The sequence below is a fragment of the Trichophyton verrucosum genome (assembly GCF_000151505.1).
Source record: "Trichophyton verrucosum HKI 0517 chromosome Unknown contig00084_1.f1.exp, whole genome shotgun sequence".
Lineage (NCBI taxonomy): Eukaryota > Fungi > Ascomycota > Eurotiomycetes > Onygenales > Arthrodermataceae > Trichophyton > Trichophyton verrucosum.
Window position 1 is genome coordinate 39,233 of NW_003315585.1, and position 19,299 is coordinate 58,531.

Here is a 19,299-nt window from a genome sequence, read left to right on the forward strand (position 1 = left end):
TGACACACCTCCTACTACAGGGAGAGGTCCTGGACATAACCAAACATTACGTAGCATTCGAGAATACTACTAGAAATGCCGAGAATCGCCGTTGTCCCTCGTTAGCCTTGAGTATGTATCCCGATCAAAGGCCCCAACGCCTGGCTAGCTGCTTTTTAAAGGCTTCTAAATCAACAAGAACTCCTCCAATACGAAACTTGCCAGTCACATATGGATCGGGGTTGCGTGGGATAAGCATCCATACATGTGATATACTGCAAACCCCATCAGGTATCACACCGTCTTTTGCGAGCTGTTCACATTTTTCGCAAAACAACATCATCCCAAGACAATAAGTGCAGACGTAGACGTTGTCGCTCCCTCGAAGTAGTTTCTGGCATCCGTTACATTCCCCAATGAAAGGCTCGTCACCAGTGGTTTCATCTTGATTTCCCCTCCTCCACATCCCCGTTTTAGTCCTCATCGAATCGTTGACCATTGCTACTAGGCAATAGAAAATGGGAATGACTAGCTCATCCTCACCGGTTGCCAAGAGCACCTCCCTAAGGGTTTTGTAAGCGAATGTGTCATTTTCCGGGTCATCACTTGACAATAATTCAAGCGCGTATTTAATCGATGGCCGAAAACAGGCGTCTGCATCCTCCTTTCTATCTTGTAGCCGATACCACAGCCCAAGGCGAATGGCAGCCTTATTTGCAGCGTATGATATGGAGGAGCCACTGTCGTGAGGGTTTGACTCCTGTTTCGCTAACCGCTCTAAATTCTGGACGTCGTTTTCTGCATCTGAAGAATCAATGCCGGCTTGCCATAGATTTCGGCTGTAATGCGTAGCTAGCCGGTCTGTTGCCTCATCTTTGACGAAGAATATGGCACTTCCCAGTCTTGGTTCTGCAAAGGACTCAATCAGCTTGTTCCATATCCTTAAAGCTTTGGCTTGCTCCCTTGTATACTTATAATAGAAATCCGCAAGACAAAGCTCTAGCTTGCTTGACTCAACCGAGATTAACAGCTTTTTTGTCACACGAATCGCCTCTCGGCAAGCATCGATGAAAAAATTCTCTTGACCGGTTTTTCTTGCAGCTCGCGCAACAAGTTTGAAGTAATCTGAGTTAACATCAAAGTTGATATATACGAAGACGGCCAAATAAGAGCAATCTCCGGTTGGGGTCATCTTCCCTTGCATAGCTTTCAATGTCAAGATTATATCTTCGCAGAGGTTCTGAGCATCCATCAAAAGTAGAAGTTGGCAGATACATTTGTTGCATTGAGGGGAAACGCTGTGGCCTTTCTTGTAATATTTCAACGCATTTGTCGTATCCCCCAGTTTGGCATAACATTCAGCCGTCCCCTCATGCATTGCATGAAGATACTTATTCACTCCAGCTGGTTTCCCCGTACCCTGTTGAACTTCGGATATTAATGATGCGTGCAGTTCAATAACTTTCTCATACTGCCCCAGCTGGAAATATGTTGCTGCCATACCACCACGCGAGTGCCACAGAGTACTGTCAAGCTCTAATGATTTGGTAAAGTACGTCAAGGCCTCTTCAAGGAAACCCTTGTCACGTAAAGTCACAGCAACTCTCCGATACCAATTGGCTGTTTTCTCCATGCCCAACCGCTCGGCTAGGGAGATAAGTGTCGCGGCGGAGTTGCAACCTTCATGCTGCAGATCTGGAGTCCCATCCCTAAGGCAAAAATAGTTGAAAACCATGTCGCAGCAAGTTTCGGAATGCCCTAGTAAATCACCAAGCCAGTATCTTTCGACAACTTGGACTAATGACTTAAATGTGTCTGCAGGTGAGCTAGAAGTTGACCTGACAAATTCTTGACTATCAGGGGGTAGTTCAGCTACAATTTGCTCATCATCCAGCCATTTTCTGACTTGTCCCAGGTTTTCCGTAGTCAAGAATGGTGGCCCGACAGTAAATATCCAATATTTCATGGTACTTTGTTGGGTAAACATTCGACACAATAAAGTGACTATTTGTATCTTTTGCGCATTTTTCATTTTTGAGTGATCAAGCTTAAGAAGATGTTTTGGCCAGTTCTTAGCTGCATAATATCGTAAGCTTGCGGCTGTATCCTCTGATTTTAACATGGACTCTTCATCACACGAAATATCAAGCGCTGACTTTTTAGATGCACTAAGCATATAGAGGTGTTTTGGCCAGTGCCCATCCGCATCATATCTTAAGCTTGTGGTTTAATCCTCTCCATCTTCGTTGCACAAAAGCTCCAGGCATAACTTCGTGACATTAAATTGAGCGTCATTGAAGTCGACTCCGATACTGGGATATCCGTCACCTGCGGAAACTTTGCCCTTGGCACCCCGAAAGAAGTCTCCTAGGGATGAATGGCAAAATGTAACCGTCGTTGTGTCTGGGTTCGAGTCAAACTGAGTTGTATCATCTGCATCTTCAAAAGTCTCCACTTGGGTACCATCACTAGATTCTTCGTCATCTGAGCCAGCAACGTTTGGATTCATAAGATGTAGTTCGGCAGTAGTTAATCCATCTTCGCGATTAAGGTTGAAGAAAGAAGCAAACTGTCTCCGAAGGGGTCCTTCCAGATAGATCATACCATCCCCGTCAGGGGATTTGAGCTTTAAAATCGTATCAAGCTCTCTCAGTGTCAGGGGCCACTGGGCACATGTTACCCAAGCTAGCAACTCGTTTAGGGTATCTGGATAATCGTCAACAAGAGTCAAAGAGAAACTTGTGAGGACATGAGAGAGCATTTCATCCAAGCCACGAGGCGCAGAATTAAGGGCTTCGCGGATAGCTGACTCGCTTCTTTTCTTCAATAGCTCTTTCAACATTAGTTGAACCCAAATAAACATGCCTTGAGCCCGATCAGAAAGTTTCTTGACAATTTCGGATCGTAGTCTTGCCGAGACTCTCTTAAGAATGTTCGACTTTCGAATATTATTCTCGATGAAACAAATAATATCGGTTGAGTTTTTATTTTCTGTGATATAGATCGTAGGAACATCATCCACCTCAAGAGATTCAGAGATAAGATCGCCGAGTTGGGGCCTGCCAACTATGGCTAGCTGAATTCGAGGATTATCGGTCACTAAAAAAGACGTTAACGAAAGCCTCCCTCAAAAATTTCCAAGAAAAAAAAAGTCTCCGTGACTTTGAGGTTCAAATGTGTACCTTCATTTATGTCCCTAACAAGATCAAAAAACGGCTGTATTTCGGCATCAAATGCTTCATCAACCCCATCAAGCAGCAAATAAACACTGCTGGCCACATTTGACTTTTTGACGAAGAAATTGACGAAGAGCGTTCGCCAGGCACTTTCGATGGTGCTAACATCTTCGGCCGTGAGGGCGCTTGTCACAATATACTTCGCGTAAACTGGGTCATTTTGACTGATTTGATATGCCATGTCACGAAGTGCTTGGTGAATAGACCTTGTTTTCGGGTTATCATCCTTGAAGAAGAAATACCCCACTGAGACACGAGAAGAATGATGCACAAGCTGTGGATACTCGCCATTGAGATATGTTATCATGTTGGATGAGAGGTAAGACTTTCCGGCTCCTGGGTTACCAGAGACTCGCAAAATAGGTATCTTCTTCTCTACCCAGGATATAAAAAATGGTTCATTTCTAATCCAGTCTCCAGTGTCCTTAACTCGAGACTTATTGATTTTATCGTACCAGTCATAAGCAGTGACCGAAGGCTCGAGTGCTCCTTTGATAAACTCTTGGTGATTTCTGTCTTGTTCAGCTTTTGAGATCTCGTTTGACGATTCCGTTTCTTGTATGAGGTTATTCAGTTTTTGGTTCATGTCCGTGACTTCGAGACTCATCTGAGAAACCGAGTGGCTTGTTTTGTCCACGGTCAAGCTTGTGGCAGCGAGATTGATTGCGACGTCATCAACGGCACGGCTCGTCTTCTTGGTCTCTGTTAATGTTTCGGCACCCACAAGACGGTGTTCAGTTTCAGTGAGTTTGGCGAGCCTTCCAACTGCCTCCTTAATTTTGTCGTCATTGCCAACCAAAACGTTCCTGGCAAACTTGAGAAACCTGCCTCCCTTGATTGCCTTTCGGGATAAGGCGAAGACCTCAATCAGAACGACAAGGATATCACTAAGATGTTTACTCAACTCATTTGAAATAAGCTCGCGGTTGTATATGCGTAACCGAACGGTAAAATTCTATATTTTTTATGTTAGTTGAAGAACAACCTAATTCTCTCGTAGGCCATACCTCAAGTGAGTCCATCAAGTCCTTGATAGCATTGTAAGAAGCAGAAACTCCTTTAGCGGCATCCATTAAATAAAGGACTGAACCAAACACAAGAGAGCTTGGAGGAAACGCTATAGAAGCTGCCCCGGACACAAGATTCCCAACCAGCTCGATGGGCTTCAGAGCACATTCTAGCGCATCGAATAAGCCGTGCCTGGTTGACCGAAATTCGTCGAATTTGCCATTTTCCTTCTCGATTTTATCCAGCAGAGCGTCGGTGGATGTGATCTCAAGCAAGGCGGGATCAAGTAGCGGTTTTTTAGTGATTTCCTCATACTTCTTTATTGCTTCCTGGAAGACAATAGGAATTTGGTTGTATTCTCCACCCATCCTCACGCATTCGGTAGATTAGAATCAATTATTTGATGCTTTCTTCTTCTAAAGAGTGGCGGCTTATGTTCTCATGGAAGAAATGGAGGATTCGTCTTGGGAGACCTCATGGTTTATATAGGTCCATCGATAGGCACTCCATTGCGGGCAGGGGTATCTTATGCGAGGGGACTAAGCTCACCCCACTTCGTAATAGGATTGGAGATGAATCCTTCGCAAATGCAAGGTCGTTCTCGTTGCTGTCATGAAGGATGCGAACAAGGCTCGCACGTCCGCGGGCCCCCCCACTAATCTTGAGCAGGAAGACATGGGTCCAATAAGTGCACGAGGAGACGCTATCGAACTAACTAGTCACTTAGTTGATCCATTGGCCATGGGCATGCTTAAATATCATAACTCCTGGCACAACCAGTTACAAACTGACAATATAACCGGGAAGAGGGTGAAAAGAAAGCGGTTGACGTTGAAGCAGCCTATTTAGGTAAATAGCTAGCTATCTAACTAGCTATGGGCTGGTAAATCACTTACTAAAAGTCCCTTGCATCAAACAACATTGATGGTTTAGTGGTAAAATCCGTCGTTGCCATCGACGGGCCCCGGGTTCGATTCCCGGTCGATGCACTTTTCTTTTTCTTTTTTTGCCCTTCTTCCTCTCACCCTTCTTAGTATCAGATTAAGTCGCTTCTTTATGGAAAGAAGATGTTTTATTATCACTTTATCTATTGCTATTAACGCTACTTACTACGTATAGACTTCCTCACTACACACTTCACCGTAGTTTTCCTGGAGTCAGGCAGACAGACATTTGATTGTTGAACCATATAAAAAGGCGAAAGGGGGGAGAGTTACAGAGAGGTACAAACTCCAGACACTCAGACATAGCCGGAAAGGCAGAATAGAGGCATAGATAAAAATAATATAAGACGTGAGGGGGCGGTGACGCACAGGTAAATATAGATAGCAAGTAGGGAGGTACGTGGGTAAAATAGAAAGGGGAATAGAGGAGATAAAGTATGAGTACGGCTAATAAACAGACGCCATGATGCCCATGAATGAATAACGATGGAGATGTTAATGTTGATGAGCCCCGTATGAAATGGTTAAAACAGTAGGAATGAGAGATGAAGCTATTTTAAGTAGTCGTCAACGACGTTAATAAACGCCCCTGCGCCGCCGTCTTCGCTGAGTTCGTTTACAAGTGCCTCGGTCTGCTGGTACAGCCGCTCTAGTGTCGCGGAGGAGGACTTCCCCAGTGATACTATGGCAGTCTGTTAGTAGATGCAGTGGGAAACAAGCGTGGAGGGGCGTTACCTAAGATGGCAGAGTTTAGTTCCTCCGCGACTGCAACTCGACCGCTGGGATCCAACAAGTGGCCGTGAACAGAGGTTTTGGGGTCCGCATAGGCTACTAGTGAGAAGATGTCGTCCAGGGTCTTTTTGTGCTCCTTCTTCTCGTCACCGGGGTAGTCAGCTTGTAGCTGCTGGCCATACAGTATAGCTTCGTGCAGAAGATCTTGGTCCTTTTTGACAGTTGTGGTGTCATTGTTAGCATTGTTGGTATTTCCGGCGTCAGTATCCATCATGTCGCTAGCAGCAATTGCTTCGTTGGCATCGACGTCAGGCATTTGGTCATCGACTTCCATGTCGAGTGTGAAGCCGTCGGAAGTGGTTCTGGTAGGTTCCGACAGGCCGTTTGATGAATTGATTGCGGCAGGCTGCGGCTCAGTACAGCGACGCATCATCTCAATGAACTTTCTGCATCGTAGTCTGAAATGGATGTGCGGGTTGTCACCGAGGACGCTGGCATAGTGTACATTCGTCAGCTTCAGGGCCCTGTCGATGTCTCCCTCCAGTATCGCTGCTCGTATTTCTGGGCACGAAGTTAGTTGGTACCATCTGATAGGGAATAGATGAAGCCTGGGCGTACTTTGTCTGTTGATGGCATCTATGTCATCCTCAACCTCGAGTTCCTTCATGGACATTTCTCCGGAAGTTTGCAAAGCACGCTTTTCATCCTGAACTTCCTGTGCAAATATCTTGGCAGTTTCTACATACCCATCATGTGCAAGGAACTGGGCAACGAGTTTCTGCATGAATTCCGATTCATCTAATGTAGGATGCAAGGTAGAGAGGTCCGTCCTCTGGATGTTTTGCTGGACATCATATTTTTCACTCTATCCAAGTTCTCGTTAGTATCCCACAGCTCATGCACGAGATGGGAGTGGGACAACGTACCGCCATCATACTATCTATGTCGAAGATGAATGGAAACTGGCCAAAGTTCGCCTTGACATGTGCGCCAGGTTGTTTTCTCATGCCTACACAAGGGTAGAGCTTTGCGGGCTTCAAATCACGGAACGCATTTCCTGCCATGGCCATTAGTAATGAGCTTCCTAAAATCAACAGCAGGCGATATGTCTGATAGACTGTACAAACTCACCGAGGAAAGACCCATTTTTTGTAAAAAAAGCGTTTCCAGTAGAGAACACAATGCCGCATCCAATCGTATCATTGACGGTAAACGTAGGTCCATAAGGCCTTCCCTGGCCTTGGTTGTCGCCGAAAAACGTCTTACCGTCATCACCATGGTAGGCCCAGGATTCCTGCTCCCAGCCTGGCAATCTCTCCAGGGAAGCCTTGTTATTCGAGAAACCCACTCCAATCATACTGTTAAAGCTGTTAGCAAGTCCCTTTTTTTATTTTTGTCGCATAAGATTAAAGGATGTAGAATGAGCTGAGTGGTCTGACATACCCGTCTTTCGGTTTGGCTAGGATAGTGACTTCAAAGTAATATATGCCACATTTGACGGGCATGGGTTGATCGGCTCTTACAGCTGCGGCCTCGTGTTCCTGTTTAGGCACATGGCCAATATACCGTACCTCTAGCCCTTCTCCTAACAAATCCAGGCCGCTGTACTTATCACTCTCGTTCCAGCGCGAAGGTAATGGGGTAAGTTGCTGTCCCTCTAGCGGTGCAGTCGAGTCACCGCCAGGACCATGACTCTCAACGATGTCATATGTCATTCCTCTGTGCGAAGGCGCCATGCGGTGTAGGTTAAGCTGACTCGACGAGGCAGATAGAGGGAGTGAGGAGGCTGAGGGGAGATGTTGGGCGGAGGAGCCTGGGGTAGGTGTATGCTGATTCTGTGATTGAGCATCCCGTTGGGAGGAGAGCTTTGCCTTGTGAGCTGCATATAGCTGGGCAACGTATTTTGACGAACGGAGGTATGAGGGGGTGAAGAAGGAGTCTTCTGGGTTTTGTTGGTATAGCGAATTGTTGAGGCCAAAAGGTAGGGCATTCAGATCTGCCTGTTCGAGCAGTTTCTCAAATTGCTTTGAGTATGATGGGAGCTGCCCCATGCCGATGCCCTGGCCCAGTTGGAAGGAGATGTTTGAGTTTGGTCTCCGCCAGCTGTTTGTGGTTGAGCCTGCGCCGGCACCGCTGCCGTTTGTCTGCTGCTGCATGGCTGCGGGATCTGCGGGGGGTGCGGAAGAGGAGAAAGGGACTTGGTTGCGGGATCTGGAGGAGGAGGTATCTTGGATGGCGTTGTTATTGGTGCTAGACGATGCGGTTAGACTTGAGCGGAACGGAGACGGAGGGTAGTGCTCGTCATGCTCGTGCTCTGCTTGACCTGGCTGGCGCGACAGGACGGAGGCGTAAGAGGACCTGCGCGTGCGATAGATGGTAGGGATGGCTGTGGTTGGTAATGGGTAAGGGGAAGTCGAAGCTGGAAGGCCAGTGCTGGAGCCATTACCAGCTCCAGAGCCAGCCCCTGTACCAGCACCAGAGCCGGAGCCTGGTACACTGCTCATGGTGGGCGTGACAGCGCTGTACACCGATGCCTTCTGATGCTGATGTTGCTGGTGCGGGATATCAGGAGGCCGTACCTTTGGGTGAGAAGCTATGAAGTGCCCTCGTGCAGCGACAGAGTCAGTAAATGCGTTCTCCAGAAAACAAGAGAGACAGGTACCCGTCAGTGCTGCTTGCTTGAAACTGAGTGACCTTTAGTTACTTACCCTGCTGCTATCCTCCTTTGCTTTGCTTTTTCCCTGCTCGATCTGCTCCTTTACTCTGTTTCTGTTGTGGTACGGTGTCACTGGTCCAGCGTGTATCTGCCTGAGGGTGTGTGTTTGTGTTTGTGTGTGTGCGTGTGTGTGTGCTGCCCGTGTCCAGCAGTGGTAAAAATGGTCCACCAGCTCGATATTTCTTCTTCTGCCTTCTTCTTTGAAGCTGGCAGCTCTGCTGCTTGCGCTTATCGATAGTTAACTAGTTGGTCAAACAACTAGCTGCGGCAGCATAGCCCCAAACCGAGCAGAGCAGTGCGTAACTATGCCGAGTCTGAGCAAAGAGAAGCTGCAGACGATGTTATATAGTCGAGGTACAGCACTTTATGACAACATGGCTGTGTGTCTGGGTGCTCTCTCTCACGCTCTGTGTATGTGTGGCGCGGGTGTAGTTATAGCGTGTAGTTATGTAGTTCTGGCGGTGATGTTGTTTTCTGAGGGGAAAGAAGGTAGTCAGTCCGGGGTCGACGGCTAGCCGTGGTCAAGGGTCAGGCGCTGCAGGAGGGAGAAGCAGACGGACAGCTGCGCGCAGGCGACTCAGAGGCCTACAGTGAAAGAGACGAGCGACGAGCGTATCTTCCTTGTTTCTTCTGCTGCTTCTGCTGCTTCTGCGTGTCTGTCTCTGCTGCGAGAAGCTTGTCGCAGGTTGGGTTGACGTTGAAAGCCAAAAGAGCTACAGGCGGACGAAGTAGAACGGAGGGCGGTCGGGAAGGGGTCACATGAGCAGAGACAGGGCCACGCACACGAGCAGCAGAGGAGCAGCAGAGGAGCAGCAGAGAGGATGTCTACGGTGATAGAAGGAGAAAGGTCTGCGTAGGAGGCAGCGAGCGGATCAAGCAGTTGTTTGGATGCTGATGTTAAGGAGGCTCGAAGGCCGGCTATCTAGAAGTACATTGGTAGAGAAAGGAACCTTTAAAGAGACCGACCAACCGACCACGCCCATATACCATTAGTAGTAGTAGTAGTAGTAGAAGAAGAAGAAGTAGAAGTAGCTGTAGCAGTGTTTGTTTTTGTTGCATTGCACCTGGCAGGAAACAGGAGAAGACGAAGAAGAGCGAAAAGAACCGAAAAAAAAAAATCCAGACCGAATATCCCAAGACGCCGTGATAAAGTGTGTAAGGTGTGTAAGTATGGTATAGGGGGTAGAAGACGGGAGAAAAGGATTAAGACGGAATAGTGTACAGTGTATAATTGAAAGTGAAAAGAAAGGGGGAAGAAAATGAGAGAATCGAAAGAAAAAGGGAGAGGGAGATAAGCGGAAGACTCAAGAGGCAACGGCAACAGGAGCAGGAGAGTCGATATCCATCATGCTTCCGGCAGGCGTAGCATCTCTCCCAGCTTCAGCTTCAGGCTCAGCTTCAGTAGGATCAGCAGTGCTCTTCTCACTCTTCTCACTCTTTGCACTCTTTGCACTCTTCTCGCTCTTCTCGCTCTTCTTGTCTTTCTCCTTGTCTTTCTTCTCTCCGTTGGTAGCCTCCTTTTCTTTCTGTTTCTCCTCTTCTTCCTCTGGCGTTGGCTTGGGCCGAGGGGGAGCCCCCCAGCTAGGAACCTGCCATATCACACCGGTAAAGGACTTGAGCTGGAACGACTTTCGCTCCCACTTGCGACAGGGCTTGCCTGAGCGGTCCAGAGCACGCAGACAGGCGTTGATGGCCCCCTGGTTGGCCTTGGGGCCCAGGCGGTGGTGAGGTGGAGGTGGTGGACGAGAGGGAGTCTCTCCGTCTTCCCTGTATCGCTATTAGCATGCTTCTCTTGATTCTCGGACGTGTATGTATTAGGAGAAAGGACAGGGGTCCAAGTCTATCAACTTACAGTCTTGGTTTCTTCTTGGGGCCCGGCTTGCCTCGTGGTTTAGGGAGGCCGTCTGGACCTAGAGCCTGAGCACCTCTCTTGGTCCCTGCCTTTGCAGCCCCCGACCCCGAGGCCGGTGCTGAAGTAGGCCCGTTGGCGGTGGCAGCACCCGAGCCAGAGACCGACGCTGAGGGAGTCGAAGGGGTAGGCCCGGCACCGGTCGAGGCAGCGTCGCCGTCTGAGGCGTTATCGGTGAGAGGAGCAGCGGGCGGCGTCGACGGCGAGCTGGACTCGTCCTCCTTGTTGGCCTGGCTGTCCTCGCTGGCATTGCCGCTGCTGCCTCTGGGGAAACGGCTGAGCAGGGCTGGCGGCAGCGAGAGGACGACTATCCTGTTCATCTTGGAGGCGGTGCTGCTGGCGGTGCTGGCAGAGCTGGCAGCTGGCTGCGAGGAGGTCGACGAGGTGTCTGAGCCGGCCATTGTGCGGTGGTTGTGCGGTGTTAATACAGGGCAGCGTGCAGGTTTGGGCAGAGTTTTCCGGTCCGGCGTGGCTCCTATTTATTTATTTTTTTGGTTCTCTTGGTGGCCCTCTTCCGGCGAGGAGCGGAAGAAGGAGTCGAGGTAATTAGGTTAGGGGCAGCCCGTCGGCGCTGGCGATGGGTGCAGAGAGTCGAGCGGTGGGAGGCAGCGAGGTGAGATGGACTGGATGACGGAGGTGACGGTGGTGGAAGGGCGAGGACGAGGGCGAAGGCGACGGGGGAGAAGAAACGGGGAGAGGTGGTTTTGAGTGTGTCATGGTGGCCGGCCGGTGGTGGTTGGTTTTTTCGCTTGTCCTTGTCCGCGCATCCGTCTCACTAACCACGACTAAGGAGAGAGACTGACGGGCGACTTGTCTTTTTTGCTTGGGTCGTTCTTGAAGGGTCGCAAGGAAGGGCAAAAGCGACGCGGCGGGCAAAGCGAACAGAGGGCGAGGGCTTAGGTAAGCAGGAAGAAGGAAGGAAAAGAAGGGAAAGAAGAGCGGCGGCGGCGGCGGCGGCGAGGCTAGGGCTGGTCACGTCTGGTAACGACCAGGGCTTAGTCAGGGGAGTGGGCCAGTCAGCGGGCAGGAAGACTGCAGGGAGAGTTCAGGAAGAGTTCAGGACGAGTTGCCGCTGGGACCGCTTCCGGGGCTAGTGGTATTGCAGTGACCGAAAAAGTTACGGCGCTAGTAAGGATGACTAAGGAATGATAATAAATAGACTCTATGCTTATATAAGGTATTATATAATACAGGATGACAGCATTCACACCTGGGCAGCAGTTCTTTCCTCGACGATGCACTCCTCTTCCATGAGGGTGACGTTGATGCTACTGCTGCTCGTTCCGGCCCTGTTGCCTCCCTTGTTTGACGGCGGCGATGGCCTGCTGCACCTCGGGAGCCTGGCCAGCCTCCTCCCTGCGCAGACGCTCCTTCATGCCTCGCCGCAGCCGGCCTACCCTGTCCACGTCCCCCCGGAAGGGCAGCATGTCCATCCCGAGCAGCTTGGCACTCTCTGCGTCTTGTGCCTGGGCCAGCTGCACGATCTGCGTCAGCTGTTTCTGCGCCTGCACGCTCAGCCCTTCTCCTCCTCCTCCTCGTCCCTTGCTCCGGCTGGCCTGCAACGTAGCCTCGGGCGGCGCCAGCTGCGAGATGAAGACGTTCATGGACATCGACGCCGTGCGCGCAAGAGACAGCATCTGGAACGGCAGCAGATAGAAGCGGTCCAGCCCCAGGAGATTGCTGAGCATAGCCGGCAGGTAGGCACCTGGCATGAAGGTTGCATTCGGGTGGGTAAGCAGCGTCAGCTCCAGTGTCAGCAGTGCAAAAAACGTATAGAACCGCCACTGAGGGAGTCAAGTCAGCCGGGGGGACTTCCACCAGAGGAGAGAAAAAAAAAAAAAAACCACTTACGTATCTACCCCAAGCAGAGAACCAGAAGGTGTTGAGCAGCACCATCAGCAGAAAACCAACAAGGTACTGCGGTGCAAGCGCATAAAGGCCTTCGTAAAAGTACGTGGCCATGCTCAGCGTCTTACTTGGACCTTCCGGCCTTACCACTACCCCAGCCCCGAACCGGTCATACGCAAACCGCTTGACTGGGTCAAGCAGCGTGTCCTGAGCCAGCTTTAACAGCACAAAGAACTCATCCGCCTTCGCCCCATCCTCAGCAGTCGAGCCTAAACCATTCTGTCGTGCCTTGTCGGGATGGAATACAGTGGCCAGTCGGCGGAAGCGTGATTTGATGGTCCGCTCGTCCGATGTAGGCAGGACGCCTAGTATTTGATAGAAGTCTGGGGCCACACGGAGGCTGTGGTATTCTTCGTAGATGGTGTACAGCAGGTAGCTGCTAATCACCGCGACATGGATGCGCCGGCGGTGACGGGCATGCCGCTCTGAGCCAGGCTGAGGGTGTGGTGTGCCAGCACTGATGGTAATGCGGTAGTAAAGGTTCTGCAGGAACGACGTAGCTATCTGGTTGATGGGATTGTTAGATTACCAGGTCGTAATGTCAATGTCTGTATGACGCGAGAGGAGGGGGACTTACTCCTGGGAGGAAAGCCCAGCCAGCATAGGACAAGACTCTAGATGCCGCGTCCATCTTGTAGAAAACCCAAAAACATAAGAAGAAGAAACAATATTAAACAGTGTCCATTTTAAAAAAATAAAACAGAATCAAGGAAAAGAAAAGGAAAGAAAGAAATGCTTCACTGCTCTTCTCTAGGTCGCTCCATATCTCTTGATGCCACGACACATGAAAAAGAGAGACACTCGGCGGCTAAACGTTAAGATGGGCGCTTCCCGGCTTGGCACTAGCCGCCAGCGAAGAACCTTATTCTCTTTTTTTTTTTTTTTTTCGTTTCCCTTCTCAGCTCAGAATTCAACCTCCCAGCGGTCGGCGTGAGAGGACGACAAGAGATACTTGTCAATTGACTGCTGACATGTCGATGGATGCAATGGAGATCGACTCGATAGCGTCGCCGGAGAAGAAGCGCAAAGACAAGAGTGAATCGAAGAAGCGAAAGAGACAAGAGCAGGCGAGCGAGACAGTCGTTGTCGACGACGGCGAGAAGAAGAAAAAGAAGAAAAAGGACAAACACTTGAAAAAGGATGAGAAGCAAGCTGTAGAGGACGGTGGAAAAGGAAGAGAGAAAGAAGCGTCCCGAAAACCTCTGTCAAAGGCCTCGTCGAACGATAAAGATACCCATTCCCTCTCCTCGACCGCAGACCAGCTCCCTTCTTTCCACCGCGTGACTACAACTCTCTACCTCCCTCTCTCGCCCATCGCTATATCACCCACCCATGCCGTGTCTTCTTTGCTGGCAGAGCACATCTCCCCTCTGCTTCTGACCTACTACCCTCCCGTCCGCGGCGTGGTTCTCGCTTACTCCAACCCGTCCATCTCAGCCACCAAGCCCACGCCGAATACAACATCAACCCACACTCCCAACCCAGAACCGCTCACCCTCGCTAAAACAGCAGGCGAGTATGGTGTCCTACACACTTATCTGACACTTACCTTCCTCGTCTTCCGGCCCGAACGAGGTCAGACCCTCGAGGGCTGGATCAACGTCCAGTCCGAAGACTTTCTGGGTGCAATTGTGTTTAACCTGTTCTCCATTGGCATTGAACGGCGTCGATTGCCCGCGGACTGGAAGTGGATTGCCCCAGGCCAGCAGTCAGACAGGCCCAGCACAACCAGCGCATCACCTACATCGAGCAGCAAGGACGAAGAAGACGATGACGATGACGAACCAGACTCAGATAAAGAGAATTTCAAGCCCTTGGCATCGAATAGCGAGGCCTCGCAGTTTGAAGACGCGGCGTCGGCGGAAACGGGATATTTCCAAACTCGTTCCGGTAAGAGAGTTCGTGGAACCATTCGGTTTCGTGTTCGAGATGTCGACGTTATACCAGGCAGTGAGCGTGATAAGGGCTTTCTTAGCCTTGAGGGGACAATGCTAAGTAAGGAGGATGAGGAGAAGCTTGTTGCCGAAGAAAGGAGTAAGGCTTCAGGCGCCGGGAGGGCAAAGGGTGGTGATAACTACCATGATCCTACATCTACAGAGCGCCAGGAAGCGCCAGATGTGGATATTGATCTTGAAGCTGATGAGGACGAGGATGTGACCATGACTGAGGCCGTGGAGGCGCAACCGTCATCAACAAAAGAGAAGAAAAAGGAGAAAAAGGAGAAGAAAGAGAAGAAGGAGAAGAAGAGTAAAAAGGAGAAAAGCTCGAAGTCGTGAGATATAATGACTTTTTTTTCAATATGAATTGATCCTTTACTTCCCCCATGTCTATCAACGCTGGACTACATTCTGCTTATGTAATCCATTAATCAATTTCGCGCGTAGGCGATTGCAAGAAGAGATCTCAGACAAAACAGACAAAACTCCACCAAACAATTGACGATGACATTGGTATAAAACAAGTCAAGCGAAACAAGATAAAATAAAGAATAGAAATAACCGCCATAATGCCGCCTACAAGCCAGGAGCTTTCACTACTCATAAATCCCCTCGTCCCAGAATCAGTCACACATAACAACCGGGTAGCTACCCTCCATCCATCTTCCGTCCATACATCATATCCCCCAACCAGAACAAAGAGTGTTGACAGCAGACTTAGATACTCGCAAACCTGCATTCCCTCATAGCCTTCCTACTAGGCACCGCCGCCGGCATTCTCGGCCTCCAGTCCGCTTACGGCTTCACATTCTACCTGCTAGGCACCATATTTGTTTCCTTCCTTGCCAACGCCCTTCTGGTGAAAGACAACGCACCCAGAACAGCAGGGAAAAGTACGAACAAGGGCATTTCCGGCGTCGGTGCCTACTTTCCGGGTGATGGGGAACTGGTCCCCGCAAGTGGTGGTGGGTATGTGAGGAAGGGAGCCTGGAAGGATCTCTGGTTCAGCGGACTTGTTGCTACAGAGGCTATTAGCGGGTTTGTTCTTGGATGGGCTGGCGTGGGCGGTATTTTGAGATAGACAAGAGTTGGCCGTGTGTTATTTGCTCTAATGATATCGGATACAGCAGATAATGTTGAGAAGTCAAGCGCTTTGGTGGCCCTGTCGGCCACACCGAGTGATACCAGACAACTAACAGATTGGCTATTGCTCAAATATCGTAAACATGTTAACTGTGCCGATCATTATCACGAACATGTCCAAGGCTTGCTACCCTTCCAAACAATCACATAGTGCAGCTGCCTCATGCGCGGCAATGAAAGCCTCCATGTGCTCCGTATTAATGAGGATACAATCGACATTAATGAAACTATAACTGCAGTATAGAGCCCTTCGATGTATTCTAAACCCCGAATCTATTGGGCAAAGCAGTCAATATCCCTTTTTTTTTTTTAGAGCAACGGAATGTAAGTGATCAGTTAAAGATCTATTAATAATAACTAATTGCTTAACTATAGAACTAGAACAAGTCAGGTACTGTCTAATAGTACATAGTAATCATATCGCGGAGTTGGACTGCGATTTTTTTTTTTTTTTGGCTCCCTCACTTCCGAAATCAATAACGAGTTAATCGTTGGATTAACTAACTAGTCACCCCCTTCTCACTATACGGCTCGCCGACGTTATTACTCTTATTATTATGTGGCTGTCCCTTGCCTTCCAACTTCCGCCCTAGCCCGCCAGCGTTAGTCCTATCACGTGCTTGGATATCACGTGTGTGCTTACGTAACTTCTACTTTCCAACGTCACGTTTGAACAATGGCATTCCAATATTGAATCTCTATCCACTTCCAACCACGGTCTCAGCTGGACCACTTGCAGTAAGGACGGACAAGTACACGCTGTTGGCCTTTGGTCATGGCTCAGATGATACCCTAAGTAGTTCAAATGTACCCCCTGAGGTTTAGGGTGAATATATCCCTTTGATTTATATCTATTGTCCCCCTTGTTATATATCTTCAGCTGTCTGAAGGTACGGCTTTATATTCCGTCAATTTATTCCCCCTAGCATGGACCCTCAACGGTTTGAAGAATTTCCTCCAAGGGTAGGCCGAATACGCCCGGTTAAGTGTTATCAATATACATATACATATATATATATATACCCTTACTAGCCTGGAGATTTCCCCGTAAGGTCTTAATCTGCCCTCTTGAATATCGGTTATTGCTCTCCTTAATACATACCCTTAAATAGCGAACAGAAGGGGGTGAATTATCTGGGAGCGTTGTCTACCCATCCTCCCTATTTGCCTGCTTGCTATTAACCCACATTCCTCCTTAGCAATATGCCAACTATCGTCCTCCTGAGCCCTTGGACCTACGCTGTTATTGATAGACAAATAATATCGGCATAATATTGGCCAGGGAAGGGGGTCTACTGGAAGGGCGAAGAGGAGTATAACTGCTTCTCTCTTAGATTTCTCTGGACAAAAAATTATTTATTTGCTCCTTGAATAAAAAAAATAAAAAAAATAAATAAAAAAATAAAAAACAATAAAAAATACAAAAAACAGGAGAAAAAAAGAAAAGAAGTCTCACTACAAAATAGAGTATCAACCGTTAGCACACCATATTTTTGACTCTTATAGAGTTTGCTTTTACTTACAACGAGTTTGCTGGAGGGTAGAAGCTCCTCCTCAGGAGCGGGCGCATCGGCCTCCTCAAAGGCTTGCAAGGCGGTGTCCATGGGCTCCAACTTAGAGATGTCAACTGAGGAGCAGGACTCCTCGTCAGTGGGGCCGGAAGCGGGAGGGGCCTCCTCGGTGGAGGAAGGAGGAGGCGGCGGAGAATCGGCGATGGCAGGGTCGGCGGGGGCGGGCTCCTCTACGGGGAGAGTAAGAGGAGGCGGCGGGTTGTCGGTGGTGGTGGTAGCAGTAGTGGTGGGGGGTGGGAGGTCGGGGCGGCGGGAGTCCGCCCAGCGCCGACTAATTGAACGTCAGTATCATGACGGCTTTCTTTTGGAGGGTTCTAACTTACATGGCGTAGCCAATGGCTCCCGACAAGTTTGTGGCACACAGGCCAAAAAACAATCCCATCGTGGCAATGATGCCCATTATCCCACCGGCCCCTAGCTGGGCAATTCCCTCGAAGCTGAGGGAAATGAGCGCGGGCCACGCCGCCGATGGGTCCGCCCCGGGAGCAGTGCAGTTGCAGGGCATGGTTCTAGTGCTGTTGCTGCTGATGCTGATGCTGTTGGTGCTGCTGCTGTTATTATCCTTGTTGTAGTGGCTCTTGCTGCTGCTGAGGACGAAGGAGAAAGGAAGAGGAAGATCGAGCGTGTGCTTCCTTTGCCTAAAGGAGACGCGTTTGGCCATCACGGGTTCTGCTGCCACTCACCGCCCTCGCACCCCTTACCGCGAGGGAGGGAATACCCCCTTAAGGCCTGCCGGATAGAGGTATGGTACTCTTCACGCAGCGTGCCATGCCGCGTGCCAAGGGTTCTACTGTAAGGGCTTTCATTCAGCTGCTCAGCTAAATATTGGACATTGATATCCAGACTCTACTAGATGGATAGCGGACTAGAAGAGCCGTTAGCAAACTCGATATATCCTTACTAGATATATATTACTAGTATGACGGGTTTTCTTATTATTACCACACGAGTATAGGGGGGTTATCAGCCCAGAATCGGCTAAAGTGCAGGTCTCATTTCAGTGTATTTTCTGATAGATTATACATACAGCCGGTGAGACAACATTATCATTCGTATAGTATAGTATGAACCCTAGTTGTGATGAAATAGGCCGCGAGGCCCTGCTACCCTTTCCAATGGTTGTTGCTATGCTAATTTCTGGATTTCTCTAGGTACAATATAACATATAATCGAAATGAGAAAGGTCTCTCTAGTTAGGACTTCCCGACTATAATCAATATGAGTACCCTACTTTTCCCATTCGAGCCGTATGTCAAGCCCCAACACAGTGTTAACTTTCTTGATACGACGATGCTAACTGATTCTCTCTAGGGTGCCCCTCCGGAGCATCACAGAAATATTTGCCTCTCCGGTAGCCACTGCCCCGGCATCACCTTAGGCATTTGCAACAATGGAAAGGAGCAACCAATCTCAACGCCAGGTGGACTCCTACTTCTCCATTCGTATCGTTTTCTTTAGGGCTCCATTCAGCTATAGCACTTGGAACCGTCCAGCGCCCTCGATAGGGAAAGGCGTAGCTGAAGAACCGGTGACACTTTTAAAATTTGGCCCTGTTTATGTCTTACGAATCCTCGACTGCGGATACAACATCCGCAGTATAACGTGCAATGGGCGTAGTATAGTCTTTTATCTGGATATTGGCCACGTGGTTTTATACAGCACTGGCATGCCCTTGTACAACAACCATCTCTTAACTTGCATGCCTCCACTAGATGTTGCTGTGAAAGGTATTTTATCGGATTATTGCGTAGAGTATTATACTTCCAGGAGGAGCTAGCTTTATCTAGCCTTATCCTAGGGCTACTAGGTTTGCGTCGATAATGATTAAACCACACATTTGTAAGAGCCCAAGCTTGACTTCTTTGCTCCATCAACATAAGTTGCCAGTCTCTCAGGCTATACTTATCTAGATCACGAATTTTGTCTAGTTTCCCGTGCGTGGTATATTCAATTATTATTTCTCTGATGAATATTTGTCGTTGTCTCCAATGATGGAGTCTTAGGGCTAAAAGTCCCTGCTCATTAAGCCAATTTATTGCTCTCCGATCTTCCTCCCTAGATAGGAAAGCTATCTTTATCTCCCGAATTTTATTAGAAATCCAATATATCTTCATACGGTCAAATAGTTGTTCGAAATTCGGGCCGATTTTTGATAATATCATAATGACAAGTATAATGCAGCCACCAGCAAGAACGTGGTTGCTGGGAAATTGTAA

General features: G+C 49.0%; 7 protein-coding genes and 1 non-coding gene across 8 annotated transcripts; 2 read left to right on the top strand and 6 right to left on the bottom strand.

Annotated features, from left to right (window-relative positions):
• Positions 1-124: 124 nt before the first annotated feature.
• On the bottom strand, positions 125-2,155 carry TRV_00866 (uncharacterized protein; the record flags this gene model as incomplete). Its single annotated transcript, XM_003024901.1, has 1 exon — positions 125-2,155. One exon carries the CDS (start codon positions 2,153-2,155, stop codon positions 125-127), a length of 2,031 nt encoding a protein of 676 aa, XP_003024947.1.
• A 51-nt stretch (positions 2,156-2,206) lies between these two features.
• Positions 2,207-4,591, bottom strand: TRV_00867 (NACHT and TPR domain protein; the record flags this gene model as incomplete). The annotated part of the gene is made up of 3 exons (XM_003024902.1): positions 2,207-3,078; positions 3,162-4,170; positions 4,223-4,591. The coding sequence occupies 3 exons, from the start codon at positions 4,589-4,591 to the stop codon at positions 2,207-2,209; spliced, it is 2,250 nt and encodes a 749-aa protein (XP_003024948.1).
• A 550-nt stretch (positions 4,592-5,141) lies between these two features.
• TRV_00868 lies at positions 5,142-5,212 on the top strand. The gene has a single exon. It is a non-coding gene; the product is annotated as a tRNA-Gly (tRNA).
• Positions 5,213-5,849: 637 nt separating this feature from the next.
• On the bottom strand, positions 5,850-8,403 carry TRV_00869 (Ran-binding protein (RanBP10), putative; the record flags this gene model as incomplete). The annotated part of the gene is made up of 4 exons (XM_003024903.1): positions 5,850-6,764; positions 6,826-6,983; positions 7,031-7,257; positions 7,343-8,403. The coding sequence occupies 4 exons, from the start codon at positions 8,401-8,403 to the stop codon at positions 5,850-5,852; spliced, it is 2,361 nt and encodes a 786-aa protein (XP_003024949.1).
• A 1,516-nt stretch (positions 8,404-9,919) lies between these two features.
• On the bottom strand, positions 9,920-10,925 carry TRV_00871 (uncharacterized protein; the record flags this gene model as incomplete). The annotated part of the gene is made up of 2 exons (XM_003024904.1): positions 9,920-10,382; positions 10,468-10,925. The coding sequence occupies 2 exons, from the start codon at positions 10,923-10,925 to the stop codon at positions 9,920-9,922; spliced, it is 921 nt and encodes a 306-aa protein (XP_003024950.1).
• An 867-nt stretch (positions 10,926-11,792) lies between these two features.
• Positions 11,793-13,063, bottom strand: TRV_00872 (membrane associated DnaJ chaperone, putative; the record flags this gene model as incomplete). Its single annotated transcript, XM_003024905.1, has 3 exons — positions 11,793-12,308; positions 12,376-12,915; positions 13,010-13,063. The coding sequence occupies 3 exons, from the start codon at positions 13,061-13,063 to the stop codon at positions 11,793-11,795; spliced, it is 1,110 nt and encodes a 369-aa protein (XP_003024951.1).
• A 346-nt stretch (positions 13,064-13,409) lies between these two features.
• On the top strand, positions 13,410-14,708 carry TRV_00873 (RNA polymerase I subunit Rpa43, putative; the record flags this gene model as incomplete). Its single annotated transcript, XM_003024906.1, has 1 exon — positions 13,410-14,708. The coding sequence occupies one exon, from the start codon at positions 13,410-13,412 to the stop codon at positions 14,706-14,708; it is 1,299 nt and encodes a 432-aa protein (XP_003024952.1).
• Positions 14,709-16,842: 2,134 nt separating this feature from the next.
• On the bottom strand, positions 16,843-17,744 carry TRV_00874 (uncharacterized protein; the record flags this gene model as incomplete). The annotated part of the gene is made up of 3 exons (XM_003024907.1): positions 16,843-16,967; positions 16,999-17,354; positions 17,407-17,744. The coding sequence occupies 3 exons, from the start codon at positions 17,742-17,744 to the stop codon at positions 16,843-16,845; spliced, it is 819 nt and encodes a 272-aa protein (XP_003024953.1).
• Positions 17,745-19,299: the final 1,555 nt, after the last annotated feature.